General features: G+C 40.1%; 1 protein-coding gene across 1 annotated transcript in view; it reads left to right on the plus strand.

Annotated features, from left to right (window-relative positions):
• The first annotated feature begins 1,039 nt into the window (after nucleotides 1–1,039).
• Nucleotides 1,040–21,631, plus strand: part of LOC118561929 (POU domain, class 6, transcription factor 2-like) — a 37,696-nt gene continuing 17,104 nt past the window's right edge. Inside the window, exons 1-2 of the mRNA XM_036134165.1 lie at nucleotides 1,040–1,144; nucleotides 7,182–7,369. Coding sequence (XP_035990058.1) covers nucleotides 7,198–7,369 — 172 coding nt within the window. The 5' untranslated portion in view covers nucleotides 1,040–1,144; nucleotides 7,182–7,197. The remainder of the gene's footprint in view (nucleotides 1,145–7,181; nucleotides 7,370–21,631) is intronic.

Genomic DNA, 21,631 nt, shown 5'->3' on the forward strand with positions numbered 1-21,631 from the left:
AGCCCTTAAATTAATTTTGTTGTGTACTTGGAGTCTTTAGGAGTGCAAAACGTGAATCTAGTCTGTCCAGGTCCATATATTCTGTTAGGGGCATATTTTTTAAGCCGCTCAGTTTTATCTGTTCTCTATTACGTTTTTGAACAATTACTTTACAGTATTTCTGCTAAACAAGGTCATGGACCTCCGACGTACCAATTTCGCGAATCCAACATTTTTATTTATTTTGCTGTGAATTTAGTATCTGAGCTGAAAAACGCCAAAGCTACAAGTGGATGAGTCAAATGTTCGATGGCCGGGTGTGTTAAACCACACAATTCATTACACCGTTCCCCAGCATACTACAAAAATGGCCAAACGGGATGAAGTGGGGAGCTCTGCGACCTGAGGGCGGGCGGAGTGTGAATTGCCTCCTTTAGATTTAAAGAGACAGCACCAAAAAACAAGTTGCGCTGAGACTCACCTCAGAACAGGGGCAGAAGAAGAGCTGTGGGGCAACAATAACGAGAATTTCACACCAAAGCTTTGCAGTTCCACTTTATATAGACCACAACTGAATGATTTAAATGTGAAAAGGAAAAGTTGAAAAGCATGATATGTCTTCTTTAAGGTAAAGCTTTTAAACCTGATAATATTAATAACGATGAAGTATGGTGGTGGCATTTCCGTGCTATGGGTTCAAAAGTTCTCATCCATTGTATGAAAATATGATTTATAACACCTGGTATTGTAAAGGCATTATTAATACTTATATAGTATATTTTCTGTTTTAAAAACTGTGTACCATAGATTAAAAGGTCTTGATGTAGCAATTCCAGGAAGTTTTTACTGCAATTTCAAGATTAGATAAAGGATTTTTTTTCTGTTGTTTCATGTTCTTTCCTCAAAACCTTAAAAACTTTTCTGACCTTGACATACATTTCCAAAAAGAAACAAAAACAAATTTACTTGATTGAGTCTAAATGTCCCAATTAGGTGAGAGATTTTTTTTGTTTGTTTTTAAATGCAAATTTACCTTCACACCACTTTATGTATATTTGCAGACAATCCCGGAGCAAGGTGTTGAAAGAAGGCTTTTCAGATAGTGGTCGTCTCGCCAGCTCCTTTGTCACGCCGCTGACAGCCCGAGTCCAGATGAATGCCAAAGGTATGATTTGCCTCTTCTTTATTGAGATTGTCTCACACCTTCGTCTTGCCTCATCCATCCTCAGGAGAATCCTAATGTACTGATACCGAGGGGGAATATTTTTTTTTTTTTTGGTTCTGTACAATCTGCTTAGCAATGATTTATTGATTGCCGCTTCCACCCTTACGGAGAATTACCGATCCTTTTTGGGAAATCACATTTTCACACCTTTCATGAGTGTGTATGTGGCACAGGTCTCCAGACACAATGTGGGAAGGGTGGGGGGGAAACTGACTTTGAGGAGCAGATATATTTGAGTCTCTGCGTTGTCACCCCTCTGCTGCCAGTGGTTAATAGTTTTCCTCTGTGATTTTCTGACTTTCTATCCGTTAATCACCATTTGGACTAGTCTGTGTTTAAGTATCCAAAATACCTTATCTCACATGTATTAATTCCTTCTCTAACCATGAAAGCCCAACGTTCACCCATAATGATCCTGGAGTAGCCCTTCTAAGGCATAAGCATCTCATAAACAAAATAGGAAAATAATAATAAATAAAAAAAACCTTACCCACATAGGCGGAGTAATATTAGTGGACTGAAAGCTTTGATGCCCCAGAATGTCAGCTCCACGGATCGATCCAGCACAAAAACACACACACACACCTGACCAATCAGAGGCGCCTATCTGTTGTGGACCTGCTGGGCACGGCGGTTTACAAGCTTCAAAGAGCTCCTTTTAATACACTGCTTTGATAGCCCTCAGCCTTCACTGGCCCCACCGACTATCCACTGGGGAGCATTTTAGCTTTAGTGGGGGAGAGAGGCATAACTGTTGATCATACTAACAAGCTTAAAAAAAAAAAATAAGATAAAAAGTATCACCGAAAGTTTTGGCCATTTTCAACATCGGCCTGTTAATCTAATAACAGATCGAGAGGAATCAAATTAGCTCATTTTCAACAAATTATTTGAAAAAGATGCATCTTTGTTTGTATAAATGTCTGAAATTATTAATCATCCCAGTATACTCACATGCTTGAGGAACTCTAGCGGTAAACTGGTAAATCTCTATGCAAGGATTAATTCAAATTTAGCTGGGCTTAGAGAGACAGTTTGGTTAATAACCCTAAGGGGGAGACAAACCATCATCTACCAAATCACATTAGGCATCAGCATGTCAGGCACTAACTCAGTGCTGCAGATTCCCACTGATACAGAACAATTTGGCTGTAGGTTATTGGTTATTATTGGTGTTTGTTGTCATAAAACAGTGTATGTCCAGAATTAAGTCATTTAAAATACATGTTAAATTTGTTTTCACACCATCAGGGCAAGTTTCTACTTGTGAGGATGAATTTTCAGATTAAATAACATCAATATGTTTGCTTCTTTTGACATCCACGTGCAACTTTTTGTAGCTTTTACCTATTTCATATTGTTAATGGTCATTGTCTGATACTTCAGACTACAGCTGCTTATTACCAGCAGAGTCCTGCAAACAACAGGAAATAATAAACCCAAACATAAATATCAATTCCTTGCTTTTTAGCTGTTAGCTCAATTAAATCAATTAGTACACAAAGATCCAACAAGGAGCAACAAGGGGACTTTTTTCAGAGTGCCATGTTACTTTAGTAAACACAAAATAAACTATTATATAAAATTTTGCCAACTCAACCATTCAAACAGCTGCTGATCAGCTGATTAAACCAAGAACTTTGCTTGAATCCAACTCAATATCTTCACCTTCCAACTACAACATCTTGTTGTCATTTTGAATTTTCTGGACATTATTATCTCACACAACAGCAGCTTAATTGGTAAATTTGTCCGTCAAAGAGAATCAGAATGAGACTTTCTGTTATTTATGCAGTTGTGTTGTTTTAAATAGTGCTGGTTACGTCTAAAAAAAAAAAACTTTCAGTCCCTTTCACCTTGGGGCGGTGTTGATAAGACCACCAGCACTTAGCAGGCATATCTGATGACACGCAGGCCCTGACTACTGATCTGCTGCCACTGAGGGTGGGATTGGGGGGGCATCGAGAGTTTTTTTTCTTATTTCTGCAACCCGCTCCAGACCTTTGGTCACATTTATCTAACAGAGAAGAAACAAGACACACATTTTCCCCCTTTACTGTTTAATTGGGATATTAAAAATACATCGTATTGCTAATGTAGTCATGCTCAGTGAACCTCAGCAGAGTTTGTTGCATTACATCAACAAACTTAAACAGTTTTCTGGGATGCATTTTACACTGCTGTGTGATTGGCCAGCATAGCGTAATGCATCCTTATGAAGTGGAAGAAAAAATGGGACGTGGTTTTTAAACTTTACTTCGTGCTGCACCTTTTTATTCAGCCTCTTTATTTTTTAACCTTTAAATAAAATCAAGTGTAACCAACTGCCCTCAAAAGACAACCAATGAATAGAGTCCACTGGTGTGCAATGATCTCAGTATAAATCCAGCTAAGCAATGAAGTTTGTTTGTTTGTTTATTTTGTTTCAAACCTGCATGTAAAAGAATCCATATTTACATTTATAATCAAAGAAAAAAATATATGTTTACATGATTTGCAAAGGGGACGGAAGAGAAGCTATGCTGATACGGTCTCAACCCCCAACTCCACACTACTCACCACCGAGGCAAAACACAGTACAACACTACAATACGTCACGCTGACAATCAACACAAACAAAGACAGAAAGAAAAAAAAAAACGTATCTCTAGATTTGTAGACATCCTCCGTGAATCATGAATACCAAGGAGCACACCAGACAGGACAGGAATAACCCGATAGAGAAGCAGCACCGTACCAAGCGTTGAGCGTTTCATGCACTCGTCCGTCTGTCACGAAAGTGAGCGAAGCCCAACTGCACATCTACAAAAACGTTTCATTTTTCTAGATGGTTTATTTAACCAGGATAGGCCCACTTAAATTTAAAATCTCATTCACAAGGGTGTCCTGGCCAACAGGACAGCAGCTCAGGACGGCCCTAAAGTACAACGCTGGAGCTGATTTCGTGCGTCGGTAGCAGAGCATATGAATGCTCCCTCAACAGGAACAGCTTTTAAGTGAAATTAATGAGCCCCAGGATTTTACCGATAATGTAGGATGTTACACATGAAGGAAGAAGGCAGCTTTCTAACCGAGGTTAGGGCAATTTTTTCATCTACGTTTTGACAAAGCAGAACGTCCACAGCTGAAACGCAGCACAGTGATGAGAAAAAAAGCATCCGAAGTTTGTGACGATTGTCCAGAGCGTTTTAACACTGCGGCTACATCTTCATACTCAAACAAGGACGTAAAATGAGCAGACATAGCTCTTTTCTTTGCCCGAAAATAAAAAAAAAAAGCTTAATTTTAAAAGAAAAAGCACACTTTTAACCTTCTCATTTGAACCAGCTGTTAGACGCCGGTTAAAGTTCACACAACCATCCAGCAACGGGCGCATGGAGGAGCTGCAGAGATCCACGAGCTCAGGGGGGGGGGGGGGGGATTTCCCCTTTATGGAGAAAGCCACGGCTGAAATAAAGCTGTGACCAGTTCTGTTTTCAGTTTTTGGGGGAGCGACAGGGAACGTGTGGAAGAAGCTGCTCTGATCAGGAGTCCACAATCGATGTGAAGGATAACTTTCCCTCCACTTCACATCTCCGCTCAACTTATTGTTGGTCGTTCGTTGTGGCGGTAATATACTTTTATAATGCTCAGCAGCTTTAGAAAATGAGACCTAAATACATTACTCACACCCTCACTGACTAAAACCAGTGGATTTTTTTATTTATTGTGTTTTTACATCTGGAACAAAGGGAACCGACGTTAACTGCGTCTCTAAAACCAAACCGTCCAGTTCAGTGGCATGATTGCAAATAGGCAAAAAAAAAAAAAATCATCTTTTGGATGCAATTATCTGCTGTGTAAGATGGTGAGAGATGTGCTGCCCTGTTATCCTGCAGCCTTAGAGGCCAGAGGAAGATTAGAGCTGTGATCTCATTCCCAGCACTTGTTTGGAGTCTGTCAGGAAGAGAAATGCCAGCATTAGAGAGGTACCGCCACACTCCTGATATGATGAAATAAGGAGAAAAGGGGAAAGGGAAAAAGATGGAGGGATGGACAGAAAGGACCATACCCTCCTCTGAAGTGTCAGTAGCTTGTTTATTCTATTTTTCATTGTAGCTGCTGGGGCAAAGATTCCCATTTTTCCTTTATTCTTCCTCCCCCCCCCCCACCACCTCCACCTCCTGACAAAAAACCACCGCTCTCATTTTTTATAGGTCTTGCAAACTCTCATGCCCCAGTGAAAATTACATTGTGAAACGGTAGAAATCTCAGGGCTGCCCGTGCTCTCCGCTGTCCCCTCGGAGCTTTCAAACAGTCAACAGACTGTGAAGAATAAATAATAAAAAACTATTGATTATTTTGATGACTGCAAGATTCAATTAGGTATTAATTTTGCCCTCCAGTGGACCTATCAAGCAACTCAAAGGAGAGGCGGCGTGGGGAAAGGGGAAGGCGCCCCCCCCCCCTCCCACCCGGACGCACGCAGAGCCGGCCGGGCTCAGGCAGAGGGGAAAATGTGTTTATGGCGGAGAGGCGCATCGACGTGCGGCGTCCCACATTTAAGTGCTCCACAAATGAAGCCCTGATGAGTGGTGACATTGTTACCAGGGATATGAGTATTGACCAGTCGGCCCACGGATTTTAATGACAGCTTAAACTACTTCTATCGATTAACATTTTCATAGATTATCATGTGTCATATCAGAAAGGGCAGATTGGCGTGATGGGCGCATTAAAAAGGCCCCTCTGGGCAGCAATTCATCGACTCCCCCTGATTGACGCAGGGGATTGTTGATGCGCGGGGGGTGCTGGATAAGACCCTCGCCCTCCTCCTATTTTTTCCCTTTCTGCGTCTATATATACGTGCTGCTCACCTGTCCTTTGCTGCGGCACATTCAGGTTGGACCCGATTCATAAATAAGAGAGAGGGCCGCGGCGGTGCTGCTTGCTCCACGTCTGCGCCTCTGAGCCTGAGGTGGGGTGAACGCTGTCTGAGCAGCTTTCTAGTCAGAAGACACAAGGGGGAAGAGACAGAGGGAGGGAGAGGGAGAAAAAAAAGAAGGGAGGAGGTGACATCTTCAGGGGTTTTCTTTGGAAGTTACCTCAGGCTCGAACGTGCGGCTGCGACTCAGACTCGGGAAAAGGTTGAAGGAGGCGCGTCTGGTTCGGTGGGAAGTACAGTCTCTGACCGCCGGGTTTGGTCTGTGGTGGCTTGGCTTTGAGCTTTCTAAGACCTTGTTTTGAACCTTTTCCACTGGAGCTCGGTAAGGTAAGAAGAGTTCTCGTCAAAGCTTTTTTTTCCCTGAAAGTTTTCTTTAAGGGATCCTAAAAATGAAGTTTGTTATATTTCAAATGTGCGCTTTAACGTTTTTAAGAACACATTTTTTTTGTTGTTGTTGTTGATGTTTCAGCTTGTTTTTTTCACCTCACTGATTTATGGACGCTGTGATTGATGCTTTTTGTTCTGCCAATGAGAAAAAATACAAATAATTGGCCTTAAGTATACTTTCCCTGTCCAAGATGTCGCCTTTAATTTAACTTTGTGTCCCCCCCAATATGTAACGATTGACGTAACCGCTGATGTTTTAGCTCAGATGTTTCCAGGTTCATTTGTTTGTCACCGCACGTGTCAGGTGGCGACGAGCCCTCAGAGGTGGACGTACCGCCGTTTTTTTTTTTTAGGACTGGCAAAGCCACGCGATCCGTAACAGCTCTTCACCAGGCAGCAGCCGGCGGGATCAGCGGGGTAGCACCAGTCTGGGATAAAAGAGGGAGCCGAGAAAGGGGAGGGAGCAGGAGAGAGAGAGAGGGAGAGTGATGAGTGAGCAATGGGAAGGTGAAGCTGGGGTGTAGAGAGAGAGAGAGAGAGAGTAGAGAGTAGAGACGTAGAGAAGGAGTCGCTGAGGGTGACACGCTGAAGCAGTCTAACCAGGGGATTTTTCTCTTTTTTTTCCCCCCCCCTCCTCTCCTCCCTGTTTCCCACCTGGGCTCCCAGCTCCCATCAGGATCCGATGATTACAGGGCAGCTGAGCAAGCCGCTGCTCTCCCTGCGCAGCGACATGAGCGCGGCAGAACTCCGGGCGGACGACAAAGCGGCCACCCCAGACAGCGATCTGAACGACGAGCCCCTGCTCCTGCCCTCCGAGGCCACGGACAGAGAGGGCACTCCCAACAAGCTGTATGGTAAGTCCGCTCACACCTCGCGTCCGCGTCCCCCCCCCCCCCCCCCCCTCCTCCGTCACCAGACGCGCCGGCTCAGCTCCCACCGAGGTCCGCTTCAGGTGGAGACGCAGAGCCGCGGGAGACGGGACAGGTGGAGGGAGAGTCAGGCAGCAAACTAAGTCCAACTTTCTACTGCGTTATTTCACAAGGGTGGACATTTTTTTAATTCATCCTCAAAGTTTATCTTTGCTTTGAAAAAAGTAACAATTTATCATTGTTTCGTTTCAGTTTTTCTCCAGTTCCTCCCAATGTTTTTATTCCTAGCATCAGATTTGTGTAAATCTTCACATAAAATGTTTAAAAAAGTTTGACTTGTAAAACTGAATCTACCCATCAGGGCACTCAGCTTTCAGGCTGCCTTTACAACTCTAGTCAAGTTATGTGACAGTTTTTTTTCCAAATACAGTACAGAACAAATGATAATTATAATTTAAACTTAAATTAAATAGATAATAATTTAGTGCTGGGTGAAATTAGAATATAAGATTCACTGTGTAATTACTGAGGTTTTATTTTTCTCTGGCGCTGATGTATAATTTTCCTAATTGTTGTTTGTCAAGATTGAAAATTTTATTATTAGTTACAAAATTAAACCATTTGATTTTTTTTGTGTTATCTGCTAAACAAATTAATTAATTAATTAATTAATTGACAATTTTGATTATTTGTAGCTATATGCTGTTTTTCATGAGTCAGTCGTGTGGACTGATTCAATCAGTGAGGCTTGGTATGAATCAGTAAACCTCATGAATAAATTAATAAGCTAAAAGATTTTCTAATTTGAATTTTTAATGAAAGAAAAGACATTTGAACTCTTTCGTCTTTATTTGATGGTTGTTGTTATTAGAACTATAATATATGCTGACATGCTGTTGTTTTCCCTCCATAGACGAGTTGCAGAGAACAACATAAATTCATTTTTGAACGTATGGTTTTAGTGGTAGATGTAGAAGTTTTTCTACTTATAATAAGAACTTTGGCATTGTTTTGAAAAACAAAAACGTTTTAAAAGAGACAATTTAAAATGCTAGAATAAGAAATCCAAACCAGTTGTAAAGCTGATTTTTTTTTTATGTTTCAAATGTTTTATTGTTATTTTGCTAACCTTGCTATATTACTACACTTACAAAATGGATGCTAAATGACAAGTGAAAAGAGCTTTTTAATAGCTTCAGAGCACACAGAGAATACATTTATGCAAACATTGTTTTTATTTTATTCCCAGAGTGGTAGTTGTGTACATCCCTGCTTATCGTTGTGGAGTGAAAGTGTTTAATGTGTCATTCTGGGCTTTGGCATGCAGTTATTAATAGGTGGTTATACACCGCAGTAAACTGTGTCGGTTTTGTTCACTTGTCAGGATTTAATGAAAGTTGTTAAAGAGACTCACTCTTTGTGTGTGTGTGTGTGTGTGTGTGTGTGTGTGTGTGTGTGTGTGTGTGTGTGTGTGTGTGTGTGTGTGTTGCCTGGGAAGTGGCAGAAAGTATGCCAGAGTTTCTTTGAGACTGAAAAATAAACAAAGAATTTGGAGGCAGCGGAGCCAAATATTCCTCTGACTAATAACTCAAGAGTTTATTTCGCTGTTAAAATTGCCCAAATAACCGCAGGCTGGTCCTCTAAACAGGGACGGCGGGATTAGTCTCGAAAGCGTTGCAATTTGGTGTAATAAGCATCAAGTCTTTCCTTTCCTCCTGTGTGATCAGTTCTTGTCTGACGCGTCGACTGTTTCTCACTTGCTAGTTTTGGTTTTCTCCCTTCCTACACATTTTTATACCATTAGATGCTCAACGTTTTGTTCTGCGGACCTGTGCAGCCCTTTGGTCACTCTGGGCGTGTGAAGCGCTCTATAAATAAAAGCCAGATTGATTGATATATTTATTTCTGCATAACTAATTGGAGAATTTCCTGCAGAAAACCCCCTACGGAGGTTTATAAACGTGGGATTAGAAACTTTTGCATGCACAGCCCGCTCGATGCCAGCAGCAGCTATGGTATGGGAGCCGTTGCCCAGATGACTAGAGAGTAAACAGTGGGTACATCTTACAGAGTCGTGAGCTCTGCTGGGGGTCATGGAGGGGAGGAGAAGAGCAGAAACTCAGCATCTCTGTGAATAAAAGCTTCAAAACGTTGAAGAAACAAAGTGGTACTTTACAATGGGCAAACATTTTTTTTCTTTAATATATTAGTTTACACTAAAGGAGATTTTGAAGCATTTTTTTTATTATTCTGATGGGTCACAGTAGCTGCTGTAAGTCGAGTCAGGTCCGTGAAGCTTTTCTGAAACATCAAAGTGTAAAAAAAAGTTCTTATACCTGTGAAAACAAGGATTCTTTAGACGCTTTTTAAACTCATCGCTACAGACATTAAAGCCTTTTCGTCGGTGAGAAAATCTTTAAAGACACACATTTTAGAAAGTAACGATCTTTTTTGGGGGGATTATTTCTGATCTAGTTCTGTCTGCCTAGATCTATGTTTGAAATGTTCGGTTATCAACCTGAATGCCATGAATATGAAAAAAAAAAAAAAAATCAGCAAATTTAAACCAGACTTAACTTTGTTTTCATGGTTCTCTTTATGTGGTTCTGAGCTGAGGAGAAGCCAGAATATTGACATTCCTGCTGTTTTCTGGGATCGGGCTGAAGAATCAAGAGATGATGTCGTGCTTTGATTCTCCACATTGTTTGCATAAACGTATTTAATTTATTTTGCTCTCCAATATAGCGCTCCGGTTTCAGGATTGACAGGCAGTCTAACCAGCAAACTTTGGGCCTTCAGAACAAAGTTCAAAAAGCGTTCCATGCTACCCAGCTTAAAAAAACTCCTTATTTTAGATTTTAAATTTAGCATTCAGTACCTCAGTTACCATCATGAAATAAGAATAGGCTAAGTAATTTTCATGTCATTTCTGTCAGTGCTAGAAGTCACTTTTAATAAATCTAACCGCTTCCGACAGAAAAGTTTAAATTGTATTCTTTATTTATAATCTTGCCCATTGGCCCATAAGCACAAGGTGAGGCAGGCAGTACCTTTACCTCTCTGAAGGGGGTGTATTGGAGCCCATGAGCAAGGCCTCTTCTCCTCATCTATGCAGAAACAAGCACTAAAAATCAGAAAGTCAAAAGCAGTGCCTCATATGTACAATTCATTTTTGGCTAAAAAAGAAATACATTTTGTATCTAAGTTTAAAAATCTATATTTAAAGTGAAAAAGTTTGCACCAAACTAGATATGCTACAATTAGTGAGTCTTCTGCTGCCATTTTCTGCTACATTCCCCTAATTGGTAATAATGCAACTGACTCAAAAGATGACTGTTTTTGTTTGCTTTGTGAGTTGCGGTTTTAAATAAAAAATGCAGGTGAGGGCATAAGCCTTCAGAATATTCGTCGTTATCAATGTTCTTCTGTTCTGTTTGTGATTGAGCCGGGCCTTACTGCTAAAGGTTTTAGCCAACAAAATATTTGATTTACCAAAAATAAGTAGATTTTTTTATAAAAGTAACCATAACACAGTAAGTTAATGTTTTCTACTGCCGGCATTGAGCAAATTTCAAATGATTTCATGTGCTGGGACATGCTTTTCTACCCAGGTCCCTTTAAAAGTGCTACTTATAGTGGTAGGAGGGGGGATGCATGCAAAATCTTCATTCTCATAGCCCTTTAAAATTAATTTGACACCAACTATTAAAGAAAATAATTTCACATAATTTCTAAAGTTTGCCTAGAAAAAAAAATTAAGCAGAGTTAATTTTTGTTTCATGCAACAATAGTGTTTGCTGCTTTTTTAACAATTAAAATATATAATTTCCTACAAACTTGATCTTTTAGCAGAATAAGCTGTTAGAAGACAATTAATATCCATCCCAACCTTTGAATTCTTTTGTTTATAATTTATCAAAGGATATTTGAAAAATGTTCAATATGTCTAAAGAAAATCTTTACACGTTTATGGGACTCCTATGTTTGAGGGACACACGTCATTGAATATTTTAAAAGGCGGCATCTTTTTCATTTTTAATGGACACAAGTAAGACTGGTAGCATTTATAAAGTATTTTAATGTTGTTTCAAATTAAATCATTCCATGTATTTTGACATAAAATGTTTTTTCTTACATACCTACTTCAAGGGAGATGATCCTGGGTTGTTGGGTCGGTACTTTGAGAATATCTCACCTTTTGTTAATGTGTCAATGTAAAACTCTTTAATTGAATATTCAATCCCAAAAAAATATTCATACCTCCTACAAGATTAAGATTGAAAATAAACTTTTAATTTTACAAACACATTTCTTCTGACTGGAAGTAATATCAATGTTTTGGAGCAGCCACAGTCAGAGTCTCAAATCTGCTGGGACTCTGATTGGAGAATCTGGAAGGAGCTAAAGATTAGGGTGATGGCAGGGAGGCCTTCCATCCTCAAAGACTTGGAGCTCTTCACCAAAGATTAATCTAAAAAAACAAAACAAAAAAATCGAATAAAAAAACAAGTGGAAACATGCCAAAAGATGGTCAGCAATCATAAGAAAGGTTTGACTGCTGAAATGCCACTAAAGATTTTTCTACTGATTACTGGGTAGGGAATAAATGAGATGTCTGTCCCATTTACTAGAAGAAACAAACTTCTCAGGTGAATATAAATGTTTTAAACCTAAATCTGCCAGGGGGATAAATGTATTTGGGCTTAACTGGACACATTAAAAATAATGTGAGTGACTTCTGGTTTTTCAGATGTAAAGTTTGCTTGGGTTTGCTTGAGATTATCATGGAGGCAACATGATGACTATGCAGTTAAATCCCAGCCAAATAAGCCTCAACAGAACTTATTTTCCACATCAGATCTTTCTGATTTGTTCACATTTACCGAGCTTCAAGGAATGCAGTTTTAAATCTGAGGTGCGTCTGCTTTGTGTCTGTGCTCTTTCTCCAGCGTCAGGCCTTATTGCTTCTTTAAACTGAAAACGTTCAAATGAATGCTGCTGTATTCACAACTAAGGTGTCGGGAACTGGTTTTAATTCAAGACGGAAAACGCCTGGGATTTGAATGTGGTAAACATGTACGAAAGGTAAAATTTGGGTATGAACCCTGGCATATTTAGGGGAGTTTTTATGAAGTGGGATCAAAATTGCTCTGCTTTCCCCCTTAGAACCTACCACAGCATTTGTGCCACGCAGTGTTAATGTACACCTTTCGCATTAGAGCCTTAACACTGTTCATACAGTAAGGCTTTGTGGCAGTATGAAAAGCAGAAGTCAGCTGGTAGTAAACAATCGTAGCACTCATGTTTGTCTCCAGTATATTGTCCACCTTGCACACCCTCCATATGCTTACTGCCTTGGTGAAAGGGTCATTCTCCTCCTAAAAGCTTGCCTGTGCAAATAGTCTTCCACTTCAGGTAACAGGGGCTACGAGGCACAACAAACATCCTGCTGCCTTGTATTTATTCCAAGTAGAAGTGGACATTAGGTGGAAAAGCTGTGGTTAGCGGGGCAAGCAATTTTTTTTCTTTTTTTTTTTTTTTGTGAAAGGACGAGATGGCGTTGGATGCCTACAGTTTCTGTCTTCTCTTCTCAAGCAAATCTCCCCCCATCAAACATCAACAGACAAGATAATAAGACACTCAGAGCACAATTCTGTATTATATTCAGCAACCAAAGACTCATCTCTTGTCAGTTTGCATTTACTCTCCCAAGGATGTGACGCTTCTATCATCATGCTGTCAAAGAGAGCCAGGCTGGAAAGACAGGAGCACTCATTTCATACACTTACTGTCTGCATGAAATGGTCTGCACTTATACGGATTCTGCCAAAATGATGGTACATTTTCACAAAGGTCACCTAGAGACCCCCCGCCACCCGCCATCCCCTTCCCCAAAATGAATCTTCATTGATTCCTGGTATTGGAGGTCACTCAGCTGAGAAACAAAAGTCCCCCGTAGAAGGCACAACTACCCTAATGCCGTCTTTATCTTATTTATTTCATGTTTTTTTTTCAGCCTAATTAAACTTCATTTACAGATTGTGCACTCAAGCAGTGAAATATGTTTCAGCTGGTTTACTTGACACGCCACTGAACCCTTAAAGAAATTGCTGTGCGTGCTCCGGCAGCCCCAAAATCATCGTAAAATGCAGAAATGTCATCAAACGATTTTCAGTTTGTGCTGTCAGCATAAGTTTTAGTAGTTTGTTTTTTTTAATTTGTATGACCTGCTGATAAACAATGCAGTGTGAGGAGGATATTTTTGTGATACCTCTTGCATGTTATTTAGTAATAATAATAATAATAATAATAATAATAATAATAATAATAATAATAATAATAATAATAATAATATATTTACCTTTCTGTAAAAGACAAAAAACAGTCAATTTAAAACATTACTTGTCTAAAAACCTGCTTGGTGCCAAATATGTTAAGCTTAGGCCGGTTACTAACAAGTTTGTCAGAAAGCAAGTAAACTTTATTCAGTTAAGACATTTCAATACAAAAGTTGGTCCACAGTGGAATTTAAACAATATGATAAAAGTATACAAATGATCATAAAAACATAAAAAACAGAAATAAAATAAAAAATTAAAAATGATGAAGGCATAAAGTAAAAATTAATGTGACATTGCCCCTCCCCAACCTGTTGCTGTCCACTGCTGATCAGCTGGCTGAAAGAAGGCTCTGAAAAGTTGGGACAAACATGGAGGGTCACCAACGTTTTCAGTTTCAACAAATAAATTTTAGATTTATAAAGGCAATATTTTTCTCCACCTTTCGATGTTTCACTTCTTTAATTATTATTTATTTATTATTTATTATATTTTATTTGTTTCTTGCTTATTAATATGCTAGGTAGTTGGTATTTGGTATGAAAGCACGGCAGAGTTTTAAATACGCACTTTCAAGCCAGAAAAAAATGTATACTATTGATGTGGTTTAAAGTGTAAATTTTAAAGTGATTCCAGAGAAATGGCTGAGGTCACAACAGAAATATTTACAGTCTTAATACTCATGCTTTGGAAACTACAATTTAGTATTTGTGGCTGTTTATTTATTGTGAGCGATGTGGCTTTCTGTCCAGGGCAGCTCCACCAGGGGGCATCAGTTTCACCTTTAATCACTTCTCTACAGCTTGTTGGCATGTCACAGAGAATGGATGCACCCTTGTGATGTATGCAATATAAACACTATAAGAGAATATGTAGCTGGGTAGCAAGAGTGGCTCGTCACGCTGAAGTTGGTATCTGATTCACAGTTTGAGTAAATGCTAAATTAAAGTATCCTGACCAGCCAGCCAGATGTGTATCAATCTGGGACTGCTGCCATCAAATCCGTTTTCAGCTGAACTCTCCCAGCTGGTTGGGCGAAGCGACTCCTAGTTCCCGCCTACCAAAGGTTGGTTTTAACCAATCACGGTATCAAATGAAAATGTAAGCAGGAGGCGCCAAGAGACACCACAACAAGCTAAGCTAGTCAAGGCTCTTCTTGCTGTTCTTTCAAAGCTGAAATCGTGGATTCTGACATAGCAGAAGCGATAGCAGCAGCTACTCATTCGTCCTCCCATTTTTATGTTGGTTCAGCTGTGGGCTCGGCACCTCATGCTTTTGTCACAGCTCTATGTCCCGCCTTAAGCCATAATACTGGAATGTGATTGGCCGACTCCTGCTGGGTCACTTCCTGAGTGGTGTAGGCGGGAGGGGGACAAGATGGATTCTCTCGTGTTTTGTAAACACACAAATACCGTGAGAATTCAGCTTGCAGGCAACGTTAAAATTAAAGGACTGATAAAGAATGTTTTTAAAGCATCAGGACCATCTCTAGTTGAAAGTCATGCCCATCTGTGCACCCGGCCCCCCCATTGACAAGGTTTATGGGGGCCCCCGAAATTAAGCCCCAGAGCCCCAGCAAAATTCCTCAGCAGTCGGGTCTGCGTCTCTGTATCTGTCTATTTAGAACAATCAATTTATCTTGGATATCTTAGAGCGTGGTATCAAGTCATAGTACTTGAAAAGAACCCACTCATGCATTGGGAAAAAAACGAAAGGTCTGGATATGATTCTAGAACCGTCTTGCTACAAGGTAGCTTTGCTAACACCTGCCCCTCCGTGGAGCCCACAATTGAATCACGCTGTGCCTTAAACTGTTACATTTTTATTCAAGGTGATCTCTTACACAAGATTGTCTGTCATGTAAAAAAAAAATCCCTGTCTTATACACGTTAGTCATCGAGGCGCACAAACACGCACCGCTTGAGGCATGGGTTCCTATTATTTTTGTGCAATCAGCTTAGTGAGGAGGATGCGCGGTGGGAAAGGCTGCTTGCTAATGCAAAGAGCCCCGTAATGTTGTGTGGTGAGGGTAAGTAATAAAGAGGCGCAAACACGGCGCTGAATGGGCCACGCCGAGTAAATAAGAGTGGATAAAGTAGAGCGAGAGGAGGGAACAAGTCTCTCCCCAGGAGGTGGATCTCATTATGAGGATTTCAGCTGCCTGCACACACTTGAAAACAAGCCTAATGCATGCCTATAAAACAGGTGTATTACATTTGCTAATGTACCCGCAGCGCCCGTGGCTACACCAGCGCAATCACTGCGTGGCATGGAGGACAGGGAGAGAGGATTGAGCACAAAGGAGACTTCTTGTTTTCATAACAAACAGCAGCAAAGGTCGTCTGGTTCCCCGATGCTTGTCTTTGCAGAAATGACTTTGAGAAAATACGGAAAACTTCAAAAATAATTGACGAGATGGTTCACCCCGTTGTTGGTGATTACTTTTTTTGTTGTTGTTGTTGTTGTTTTGACTCGAGAGAAGAACATTTCAGATTCTGCGCGCAGAAAGCTGGGGAGAAAATAAATTGAATTTCCCTATGCATTTACCTTAGCTATGTACTTTCTTTAAGTTGAGGAATAATTTTTGGAAAAAAAAAAAAAAAAAGTAAATGCATGCGTCGCAGATGCTCCGTAAGCAATATAACCGCGCCTTTCATGTAGAGCTAACAAAGAGGAATCCCGTCGACTGGCGTGGACGCGGCTGGCGCTGTCGAGATGTAATTGAAGCTGCAAGGGTCACATTTTCAGAATAGAAATTACAGTCTTGTCTTTGACTTGTGTGGCGTGAACCAGGAGATGCATCCCACAGCCCTCGTGTCCTTCACAAGCCTTTATTATTTATAACGTTCCCTCTTTGAGCAATGACCAGTACTAATGCATAACCTTCTGTCCTTCTGGCTGATTCGCTTCCTTTGAAACCAAAGATTGAGGCAGGAGAGGTGGGTGTGTGGAGGATGAGGCTGGGGGGGCAGGAGAATGTTGGGGAGGGGGGGGAGGCAGTATAGGGCAGTGAAGATCCAGGCTATCGAGAAGTTATTATGTTTTCTCCCTTTATATCTCAGCTTGTGGAATAACACTGCAATGCTTCTTTTCTCTTGAATAGAGTTATGGGCTTCAAAGCAACACTATTTCCTGGCATTCCTCCTTCCATTATTAGCCATCTCCTCTAGAACACTGTGAAGGGATTGGCGGACCAGGTTGGGGGGTGTTTTAGCCCCCATCGTTACCACAACAGGAGGATACAGTTATACAGTTACAGCTAATCCAGTACTTTTTTTTTTAATATTATATAAACTTATCCCCAGATTGTTTTTTTAGTGAGCCTTTGGCACTGCTGTGATCCATTGTTGTACCTCTGCGTTAGAAGGAACGACTGGGAGGGGGGGGGCTGGTATTTGAGGGGCAAGGGGTAGAAAGTGGGACAGAGGCCACATTAGCGCTGGATAGCCTGGAGGTTCAGGCTGATGTGTCAGGCATGACATGTGGGTGTCTGGACCCCCCACCCACCCAACCCGCACACGACCACAAACCCTGCGACGGCCTGGCCTTACACCCCACCGGCTATTCTTAAATGTCCTGCAGTTGACCAGACACAACACAGCAAGCTTTTTTTTAAGAACTGATACACATTTGCATGTTTATTGTGAGGTTAAAAGCTGTCTTTTTTTTGTTTGTTTATTATCACAGGGGTGCACGTAGCTATGAAAACAAGGTGATTACGGTATAATATTGTGATGATATTGACTGTAATTATCCCAGTTTTGCTCACTTTTCTCTTTTTTTCTATCATCAGTTTCCTTTTACGCCGCAAAAAGGGAACATAAAGATGGTAAAATGTTCTTGAAATTAGTATATTTTCCTTGATTTGAGCAGCTAAATAAGACTATTTGCCAATAGAACGAGTATTTTTACCCCTAATATATGATAATTAGATATCCTGCACTTGAAATAAGATGATAGAGATGAATTGTTCTTATTCCATTTGCAAATAGTCTTATTTACCTGCTCAAATTAAGGAAAATACATTAATTTCAAGAAAATTGTACTTACTTTTAGTTCCCTTTATGCAGTGTACCTCTGTAAGCTTCAGCATCCTGCTCAGTAAAATCAGATGTGGGCATCAAGCTCAGTGAAACTCCGTGTAACCAACCAAATATACTATTGGGCTGCTGAAAATGAACAAATGGCCTTTAAATGAAATATTACATCCAGCCAGTCCTTCTGGGCTGTGATTTGGCATGTATTGATGCTCTGATGATGACTGTGCAGCTCAGGGTTTTTATTATTTTATTTATTTCAAATATAAATATTATAAAAGATAACAGAACATCTAATTATGTAACATATAATATTTGTGTATAACATAAAAGATCAAGTTTAAAGAATAAAATATAAATGAAATAGAAAATGTAATATATTAAAATATAAATGTTATATGAAGATACATGTGAATTAATATCTGTATTATAAAATGGAAGACTAAGAATATGCTAACATAAAATGTGCTAATTTTTAATATAAACTGTATGTAAAAATCAAGAAGTGAAGTATATTTGTTGTACAAAGCATAGAAGCATAAATTTGTATTTAAAACTTATACATTTGTAAAATACATAAAATAACATCATAATATAATATGAAAATATATTTGTAATTAAATAATAAACATTACAAGTTTACAATATAGTATAAAATATATCAGAAAAGATGTATATGCATTTTTTAAACATTGTTACAGTTGTATGATTTTTTTTCAGATGGTAAAGAACTTAATGCGTGATTAAAAGTAACTAAAGTAAAGTAATGTCTTCATGTTAGTTGAAACCTACATTTTCTGAGATAAAAGTTCAAAAGTTCAAGTCTTTTGCACTTTTGATTGGAACATTACATTGTGACATTACAAAAAAAAAAAGGTAGAGTTTGATGACACAGAGTGAAATGGAGGGCTCCCTTTTTTCACCGCCTGGTGCTGGCCAGCAGAATCCTATTTACCGCAAATATCATTTAAGTAATTTAGTGGGGAGAGCAATGGTGAAGCAGGCATCTCCTAAAAGGCTTACAGCTCTCTAAAGCTAATCTTCATCACTGTGCCCCACCTTCTCCTGATGGCCGTAAAAGGATGAGGGATAATTTGGATTGTTATTTACCTCTTCTATCCCTGAGCTAATCAGGTTGACTTTGCCTTGAGAACGAGGCGGATGCTCTGTAACAGACGTGCTCATGTGCAAAGTGTCCAAAGTCCCCTTTTGACGAGGAACAGAAAAGCCCTCTTTCCTCCCCTTCTTCTCCTCCTCCTCCTCCATCTTCATCTTTCCATCACGCCATCCCTCCTTCTTGACCTTTGAAATGGGCATTGCCTCTTCTCACCTATTTACCTCCCTCTGGTCCCTCTTGTGCTTATGCTGCTTGCAGCTCCACTCCAACGTGAAGGGAGAGACAGGTAGGAGCTCTCCTGTCCGAGAGCCTTTTTTGCCGTTGACCTGCGTCTGCGAGGGAGAGCTGGAGTGTTTGCTCACCATTTGTTCACCGGAAACTTGCCCAGCATTGTTTTCTGGTGCTTTACATTTCAAATCTTTTTACCAGCAGAGGCACATCTAATAACCATCATCCTATTTTTTTCCTCTTTCCCGTCCTTCCTCTTCCCCCTGCTGTCCTCTGAGTCTTCCCTCCGCTGCTTGAGGCTTACCGATCACCTCAGAAATAGTCACAGAACTGCTGAGCTGTAAAATCCTTTTTGTTCAGCGCACACCATGGCACCGCCTCTTGTGTAATTCCCTAACTCCGTAATTCCACTTTGTGCCAGAATAATGAATGAGAGACTTTCTGCGCCCCTTGCGCGGTGAGGAATCAGGTGTTAACGTCGGAGGCCGGAGGGAGATCGCCGCGGCCTCCTCTCCATCTTGGCCCGCGCTGCACTCTTAATTAAGGTAATGACAGCTCTCCCAGCACCGGCAGCAGCCGTAATGTAGCTAATAGTGTTACGGACAGACACTCAAAAGTCAGTCTCTGGTGATTTTCTATCCCCAGAATCACTATTGACCTATCCCAAGCAGCCTCTCCACCTCAGCCTCTAAACAGAGTATTACTTAGGTCCACAGGGAGCCATCTGACTAAGAGCACCTGGAGTTATTGGCAGCAGATTATGCTCCGTGTTATTGTTAAGGGCTTTGGTGGAGGTAATGAAACTGAGCTAAATCACTGGTGATTTGGGCTCTCTTGCATTCTACGAGGAGTTAAGTAAATCACTGTAAAGCTTGCACTTCATACTTTCTTCAGCGTGTGCGTAACAGCAGGCTGTGGTTTGCCTGGGAGACTTAAATGGCAGTGAAATGGCCCCTTTACCTCTCAGCTCTCTGTAAGGCTGAATCACCCCCCCCCCCTCCAAAAAAAGTAATATTAGCAAAATGAGTGCTTCAACAATCTGGGATGATTGGTGTTGGTGTGTTGATAGAATAAAGTTGGTGTGTGGTTGTTGTCCATGTGAGGGCATCCTGTATGCTCCAGCAGCTCTAAACCAGAGTTTCCTAAATGGTGGACCGCTGTCCAGATCCGAACCCAAAGGAGTTCTTACCTGGACTAAAACCGGTTGCGATTGAATATTTTACCCTTCTCAAATCTTACTGTAGAGTGATCAACGTTTACTGATCATTACAGCAAATTATAAACAAATAAAACATGCACTGGTTAATATACCAGTGATGATATATTTGCAATTACGCCACATTTTGGAAAAAGTTGATTTTCCAATTTTGAATCGATTCTCATATTAATTCTTAAAGATCGATTCATATAACCAAAGATTGATTAAAAAAGGCATTTTTTTCACGGCTCACACTCCACCCCGGAAGGTGAATTTTTAATGTCATGTTTTTAATAATGCACCAGGTTAGTGTCCAAATAGCAGCTGCTGAAATCTCTAGTGTCTGTTTTCTAACCTGGATCTGTTTGGGTTTTCTGCCCCGCAGCATGTTTGTGAAAACAATTGTCTCAACATTCAGTGAGAGGGTTTGGTCCTTAAAGCCGCCATTAGCTACCATTACTTTATTAATTTGCTGTTGAATGTTAATATCATACTAGTATCAATATGTTGCATAACTACACAGTCATGAAATTCAGGTAACAGCTAAAATATTTCTTTAATGCCAGCAATCCAATTTGAGATCAGAGCGAAAAGAATTCTAAATCTTGAGAACTGGAATTGCATCGATTCTTGAAATTTTACTCGACACCCACCTAACCTAGGCCTATACTTTGCATCAGAACGTTTATGATGTAAGCTTTAGCTTCTAAATCAGGTGTGGAGGACCTTCATCCCATTGGCTAAGTATATTATTGGAATACAGATTGTTAACACCAGGCCTTTATGCTGTATCAGCCATTCAAGTGTTTTTTATTCGTCATTCACAATCAGGGTGTTGTGCAAATTCATATAGCAAATATGATTGTGATCTGATATCATGTGGATCTTTAATTTTGTGTAAAGAATGTTGAAACGTAAAAATGAAGCATCTATTATAAAATGTAACAGGCCTGGACAATATAGAAAATAGCATCCATCCATTTTCTGACCCGCTTAATCAGATCGATAAAATATAAATCATATTGATCGTTATTGATAATTATCAACTAATTCAAAACATGTATTTTAAGTGCAGCCCTGGCCATTTTCTGCATATTTTTATATAGAGAACACACAAACTGAATTCAAACTCAACCCTTTATTCAACCAACTTTTTACCAAAACTGCAAGTATTTAAAAATTTAAAAAGAAGATGCTCTCTAAACTCTTGGAAGGGGGCGGGGCTTGGGAGGCGGAGCATTCCTGGGTCTGCGATTGGTTGGTAGGATGTGATGACTGTAATATTAACCAACATGATAGGCTAGAATGCAAAAAGACAGGAAAACTGTT

This window comes from Fundulus heteroclitus, unplaced genomic scaffold (genome assembly GCF_011125445.2).
Source record: "Fundulus heteroclitus isolate FHET01 unplaced genomic scaffold, MU-UCD_Fhet_4.1 scaffold_758, whole genome shotgun sequence".
Classification (NCBI taxonomy): Eukaryota; Metazoa; Chordata; class Actinopteri; order Cyprinodontiformes; family Fundulidae; genus Fundulus; species Fundulus heteroclitus.